Source organism: Limulus polyphemus, unplaced genomic scaffold (genome assembly GCF_000517525.1).
Source record: "Limulus polyphemus unplaced genomic scaffold, Limulus_polyphemus-2.1.2 Scaffold452, whole genome shotgun sequence".
Classification (NCBI taxonomy): domain Eukaryota; kingdom Metazoa; phylum Arthropoda; class Merostomata; order Xiphosura; family Limulidae; genus Limulus; species Limulus polyphemus.
In genome coordinates, this window is record NW_013666062.1 from 245094 (window position 1) to 252159 (window position 7066).

At 29.7% G+C, this 7066-nt stretch overlaps 1 protein-coding gene across 1 annotated transcript; it reads left to right on the plus strand.

Annotated features, from left to right (window-relative positions):
* Positions 1-730: 730 nt before the first annotated feature.
* On the plus strand, positions 731-6541 carry LOC106458369 (protein chibby homolog 1-like). The gene is made up of 4 exons (XM_022384556.1): positions 731-774; positions 2802-2991; positions 4818-4933; positions 6428-6541. Exons 2-4 carry the CDS (start codon positions 2805-2807, stop codon positions 6539-6541), a joined length of 417 nt encoding a protein of 138 aa, XP_022240264.1. The 5' UTR covers positions 731-774; positions 2802-2804.
* The last annotated feature ends 525 nt before the right edge of the window (positions 6542-7066 follow it).

Here is a 7066-nt window from a genome sequence, read left to right on the forward strand (position 1 = left end):
AAAAGAATCAAATTCTATAACATATTTAATACATTAAATTTAAAATATTGTTTTAATATCGCATAATGAAAATATCCAAATATTTACTTTAAAATTACTTTGTTTCTTGAAAACAAAAGCCCACCTAAATAAAAAATACTGACAGCATTTACAAGAACAAATGAAAATGTGAGGAATTTTACAAAATAATACACAGTAAAAATAGTGCACAGGTCGGAAACGAATAATATTCAGAATAAGTAGTATTGTTTGTGTGTGTGTTTTCTTATGGCAAAGCCACGTCGGGCTATCTGCTGTGTCCACCGAGGGGAATAGAACCTTGATTTTAGCCTTATGAGTCCAAAGACTTACCGCTGTCCCACTGGGGGACTGTTTGTTTTGATTGTTTTAGCGCAAAGCCACATTGCCTGTGTTCACCGCGGGAATCAAATCCCGTATTAAGCGTTGCATGTTCGTGAACTTACTGCTGGCCCATCGTGGAACAGTTGCATTAATACCTCTAAAATTACACAAATCGTTCAATTAAAACATCTCATTTGTGTAGCGAAAGGCAATAATATAATCTTTAGATCGCTACTAGAATTGATTATCCAATTTGCTTGGTAATACAAACACAAATTTGTCAAATTCGAATATATTTCATTTTTTTAATGTTACTGTAAACGTAAATACTGTTGTTATAAATACTAAAATGTGGAAATTTATGTGTACCATATTTAACGAAGGAATCAGTTTTGTTTTTATTCAAAAACATCTACTAGTTTCTTCTTCTGGGTTTGTATCAATAGCTAGCCTGTGATGCAATAAATAATAAGCTGAGGAGTACTGAAATCGTACGAAAGCAGATATCGCCGTGCTTATTACCAGCGTAATAACTAATAATTAACATTGAACACTAATGTTAGCCGTTAGACAGATACGTTATTACTTACTAACATAATGTTAGATGAGCATTACGGAAGAAGTTTAAATTGTGACAAGGTCACACTCATTGTTTACAGTTTAGTAAAGTTTTTACTGTTGGTACTTTTACTTTATATTGGACTTCTGGATTAGAAACAAAACCAAGACTGATTTCATTAGGTGACATATTTAACTAAAATTAGTAAAAAACGTATACAAAGTAATTTTTTGTTAACAAGTACCATGACTGTCAATGTCAATAGGCCTATGCTGCACTAGGAAATTAACTTAGAAAAATGTTTTTTTTTACCCTTTTCATTTCGAAACAAAGGCCTAACTGTTAATTATAAATAACAATAATATATATCCACATCTATGTTCTTTGTGTATGGTGACTCTGAAAACATTAAAAAAAATGTAGCCATAAGCGTAATGTCTCAAGAATTTAGAATATTTCCGCAATGAGAAAACTAGTACTATTAATAATACTAATAGTAATACTGAGTAAATAGTGATAGTATTTTACTTCCACATTGCTGATTGGTAATATTAATAATATACTATAATAGTTATAATATTTAAAGACTACCGTGATTAGTTGCAGTCGGGAAAGTGTGTGTCTAATTTAGTAATTAGACCTTAGTTACTATGAATATAATGCATAATATGTACTTAGCGTAAACTATAATGTACTACAAAATCGATTTTAACTATGGAGTTAGCCAGAAATTTCGACTTTGCACCAGTTTTTAAACTTGACCAGTTTGATATATGTATGGGCTAAGGCAGTGGTTCCCAACAAAATGTAAAAACAAGTTAATTATTAGTAAGAAAAATAGTTTGTTGGGTAGATGGAATCTTTCAAAAAAACATGGGGGTCCTTGGTTTGGTAAGGTTGGGAACCGCTGGGATAAGAAGTACTGATGTAGTTAGGTGAAGTGCTTAAAAGTTAAATTAACTTTTTCACCAGTTTCACATTTTTACATTGTAAAATCTGTACTAACAATAGAGGAAATAGTTTATATTATACTTTATATTTGATTCTGGTATCTCACAGTAGACTATAGTAGGCACTAGTGAGATGATGTATTACATAAAGTCATGAAGTTTGCCCCTGAAGAAGAAAGGTCCATCTTTTGAAAGTGCTTGGGTTATAGGGTTTTTATTAATTTCTACAACTAGAAGAACAAGTTGTTTGTAGGACTATGGTTATTGATGTAAACAAGTCTTCTAAGCAATATTTATATTTGTGTTACAATATTTAATATTTTTGCTAAAAGCCAAACTTTACTATGGCCTTACTATCTAAAATACCCTTGAAACAACATAACCTGTCAATACATTGAGAGGGTGAACCATGTGTTCTTGAGCAGAGTTGGTGGAATAAAGAACAGTAGAAATTTCCAGTGATCCTTTAGACCTGTAATGTAGGTACATTATGGTATATAAAGACTGCCTGCCATAGACAATGTGCTAGAGTTGGTAAAATATCAAGAGACAGTTCTACTAAATATGTATTTAAGTTAAAGTGATTATAACTACTTTATCATTTGAAATGTGGTAAGCTTTTAAAATAAGTTGTAAAATATATGCTGTAAAATATAAATGGAGTTGATGAAGAAATATGCATGTAATTTAGTTAAACACTCCCAAAAGGTTTGATAGTTTCACTCAGGTTTGATTGCAGCCAAGCTTTTCTTTAGATTAATCAGTATCTTAGATTTCATTGAAATGTTGTTTCTCAGATGGATTTGAAGCAATTTTAACTGCTATATACAGTAAAAAATAAATATGAGTCTTTATAAGAGAAGATAAAGATTCATATTAGTTTTAAAGACCAATAATTAATTTAATTTGTATAGGTGTATGTATACTTATGTAATTTTTTTATATTGCAGAAAATGCCTCTTCTTGGAAATAAATTCTCTCCAAAAAGGACAACTCCACGAAAATCATCATCTCTCTCTAATATTACCCATGATTTAGATCCTGCATACATTCAAGAAGAATTGGGTGTTAACTATGGACCAATTAAGCTACAGCTTGGAAATCAGTTGGCTAAATTTGTAAATGGCCAGTGGATTATAGGTATTTAAGCAGAATCTTCTGATTTACCAATTGGAAGGTTATGATATGCAAGTTTTGACTAAATTAAAATCATACTTATGAAAGTAGTTGTATAACTACATGCCAGAAGGTGCTTTATTTAACCAACTGCACCATCCTTTAAAATATCAGTTTGTTTTGTAATTGCAATCGTAAAAGGTAGATGAACATTTTTTGTTAATAAATTTTTTTACATGTTTTGTATAGGTTGAATCAATAGGTTAATTAGTTTTAAGAGGAAAGTAATATTCTCACATACACAAGCCTCCATTTAATATTTTCAAATTTTTACATTGGTGTTACATGAAATATTTATTGTTAACTGCATTACTTATAAATGTTACATTTTTACATTGGTGTTACATGAAATATTTATTGTTAACTGCATTACTTATAAATGTTACAACATGCACTTTGTATAATGAAAGACATATTTGCTGCAACTTAAAAGCAAAATAAGTTTAGGTATTCTTGATTTTATGAGATTGGCTGGTTATGTTGATGAACTGAAGAGCAATAATGCTAGTTTTGTTTTTGTCTTTAAACTGTATGGTGAACAAGAACTTGTTAGAGAAATTGATAATTTTTAGGAGTTGTGGGTGGAAAAAAACTCGTTTTTTTATGGTCAGTACACTTGTATATGCCTCACATATCGATGACATGTGCTGGGTATGCAGCTGTGTTCTTTCTGTCACAAAACAGTCCAGATGTATAGGTAATTATAGGTCTTATTTATTTCATTTTAAATATATATATATAAAGAAATGAACAAAAATTCCTTGGGTCATTTATACGTGTACTTTTAAATAGGAAACAAGTATCTAATATTTGGTAACATTGTGAAAACAAATAAAACAGAAGAATATTATGTTTTTTTAGTGTGTCTTTGACAGATATTATCAGAGGAAGATATTATTGTTCAATCATAATTAATGGTGAGACTAGTAGGACTAGGGGACATAAGTTTGGTAGGGTAGAAGTCTCTAGCAGGTTAGGTAATTTCATTTTTCCAATGGGTTAATAAATCTTCAGAACGTATTGCCTTCAAATGTGGTAGGTGCAACAGGATTGGGAGAGTTCAAGAAAAGGTTTGCTCAATACTTAAAAATGTTCAGGGCTGTAATGTTATAAAATGACCTGATGTGGTTGATTAAATGAAGGGTGCCTGATTCAAGATAAATCTGGTAGTTTTGAAAATACAGATTAATGTAAGGTAATGTGCATAATAATGTTTATTGATGTGTGGTATTGGTAATTTCGATGTTGAAGAAGATGAAAAGTTTGTTACAATTTATCAAAAGTTCATTCAGCCTTCACGGCTCAAGTTATGAACCCTTTCCTGCATTTCTTATCATTCTTATGAAAGGACAGTGACATTTAAACAGCTTTCCAACTAAGATTTGGTCAAACCCTAGAAAACTGCTATAAAAAATATTACTTCCAAACCCATGTTAATTCTTTTATTATCAAATCCAAACATCAGGTGGAAGACTTAATTCTTAAACACAGTGTGCCATACTTAATGATTTTATTTTGAATGATACAGTTGATGATTCAAATCATCAATGGTTTAAACAAATTGTCTATGAGATTAACCATTTGAAACTTTATTAACTGATTAGTTAAAAATTGCATTTATGAACACTACTGAATAATGTGGAATTAGATAATAGTGGTTTTAACTGTATTTGTATGAAATTAATTCATTGCATTTTGATATATTTTGGGTATAGTACAGTATGAATTATTCAGAATTTGTATTAGTAGTTAGGATCTGCATTGTGTCCTTAAATGTTTTTTTCTTCCAGATTCAAAAAGGTCAAATGCATCGTTAAAAGAAACAGAAGAATTGAAACAACAAAATAAACAACTAATTGAAGAAAACAATTTACTGAAGTACAAGTTAGAAATTATGTTAGACCTGGTAGGAAGTTGCAAACACAATTAAAGCATTATGAAAGAAGTTTGTTCATTACATGTACTGTGATATCTATTTTTAAGGTGCAGCCTACTTCTGCTCCATTTGCTTTAGATAATTGCTTAGTAAATAAGAAGAATTTACCACTTAGCTTGAGAGATATCTAAAATGTATGGAAGAAATTAATGAGTCTAATTTTATCATACAATTAACTTTAGTACCAATAACTAAATTTTTACCAACTGAAAATGGATTTTATCCTTTACAGTTTCTACATTAAAACTTTTCTTACTGGAAGTTTCCAACAGGTCAAGAAAAATAGTTTACTGATTACCAAATTAAGATTTTTTCAATACCACTTCATAATGAAAAGGGTTAATCTGTACTAGCCTAACGTTTTCATTATTGGGAATATCTTGGTCATGTAAAACCGATTGAGATAATTTAATTATGAAATAATCCATCTGTACTGAGTTTAACTTTTCTGTATTTGAAATATCCTTTTAGCCTGTAAAACTTGGAAGTTTTTCTCAGTGTAGAAAGAATTAATCAGAGGAAATGACTGTATATTATTTCACTTTTATAGTTACTTATACTTAACTTATGTCCACAGATCCTTAAAAATCCTCTACATATGTTATTTTATCACAAGAGTTAAAGATTTTTTTAGATATAATTAGCTTTGTGAAACACTTAAAGGTTAAATACATGACAATTGTTTACATAAGACAAAATGGTACACACATAAACTTTAAGAAAAGACAGTATCCTAGTAGCCCAAAGTATGGCTTAACCAGAACTAGAAAAACAAAATTAGAGACAAGCTGGTGATAAAAAATAAAAGCAATAATGCTCATTTATACATATATATATATATTTTTATTCACAAGTTTGACTAGACACAAAAGTCAAATGTATTCCTATCTAAACTGTTCAGTCATGTTGATACCAATGGAGATTGATATATAAAGTTGCTGATGGTGTTTAGTGGAAAGACTAGTGGGATTAGTATATTGACTATCAGTAAAAATGGTGCTTTATCTTGACAGCTAAACATCGTTTATAGTCCTTTTGCAGTATGGTGGAAATTTTGAATACATTTTGCAATACATTTGATATGTATCTATCAAGAATAATACTGGGTGTCCAAAAAGTGTGGAACCATACGCAATTCAACATGTTTTACAGAATATGTTTCACATACTGTATTAACTCCACCTTGTCATGTTTTGACAGCATCATAATCAGACATGTATCTGAAATTAAGAAAAGCTGCAAATTTCCTATGGTTCCAGAATATTCAGACACTATGTACAATAAGTTAAATTCTTCCAAACATTTGTGAGTGTACAATAGAAAACAGGTCATATATCATACTTTACATGAAATATAATTAGTCACAAGTTTTTCATTCACAAATAAATTTGATTTAAGCTTTTGTATATGATGTCAACTGTACATAAAGAAAACATGTCTAGAATATTTTTCCCCTTCATACAGCTCACAGAAAAAACACTTGAACTTCATCTGCAAGAGAATGAAATAGAAGAGTCAACAAAAAGAAGATTAATGGAACAAAGTAAATCGCAGAGTATGTTAAACAGAATAAAATAATTATTGTAACTAATGTTAGTTTGTTCGTTTTTGATTTGCTGTCTTATTGACAAGATTTGAGATATGTGATGGCCTTTTTAAGCATTAATACTAACTGTAATAAGACAGTTTTTTCTGTGTAAAATGAAAAATATCCTTTCTGTGATATTATAAAGTTAAAAAATGTTATGAATATATAAACAAGCAAAATATTAGATGGAAAATTTGATATCATATAAGTACAGTGTGAAATGAAGTAAGTTTTTACTTATAATCAGACATCACTTTAAACTGCTACCTGCTGGTGCAAACACCTTTCATTATACATAAAAATCAAATCAAATCTTACTGTTTTAACAGGTGGAACTATCCTTCGGATAAAGGCATGTGCATTAACTGAAAATTCTAGAGATTTAACACTTATTTTTAACGTGATGTATCAAATTCTCCAGATCCAACAGTAATTTTACTATTATATTGCTTAACAATAGTATTTACAAACATATAAAGGTGTTGTAGGTATTACTGCACATTTAGTGAAAGGTG

What these genes read in the sequence shown, in the direction of transcription:
- LOC106458369 (XM_022384556.1), top strand. Translation starts at nt 2,805, where the DNA reads ATGCCTCTTCTTGGAAATAAATTCTCTCCAAAAAGGACAACTCCACGA. An exon ending in AAATGGCCAGTGGATTATAG is followed by an intron (nt 2,992 to 4,817) that starts GTATTTAAGCAG and finishes TTTTTCTTCCAG; the next exon opens with ATTCAAAAAGGTCAAATGCA. An exon ending in TAGAAATTATGTTAGACCTG is followed by an intron (nt 4,934 to 6,427) that starts GTAGGAAGTTGC and finishes CCCTTCATACAG; the next exon opens with CTCACAGAAAAAACACTTGA.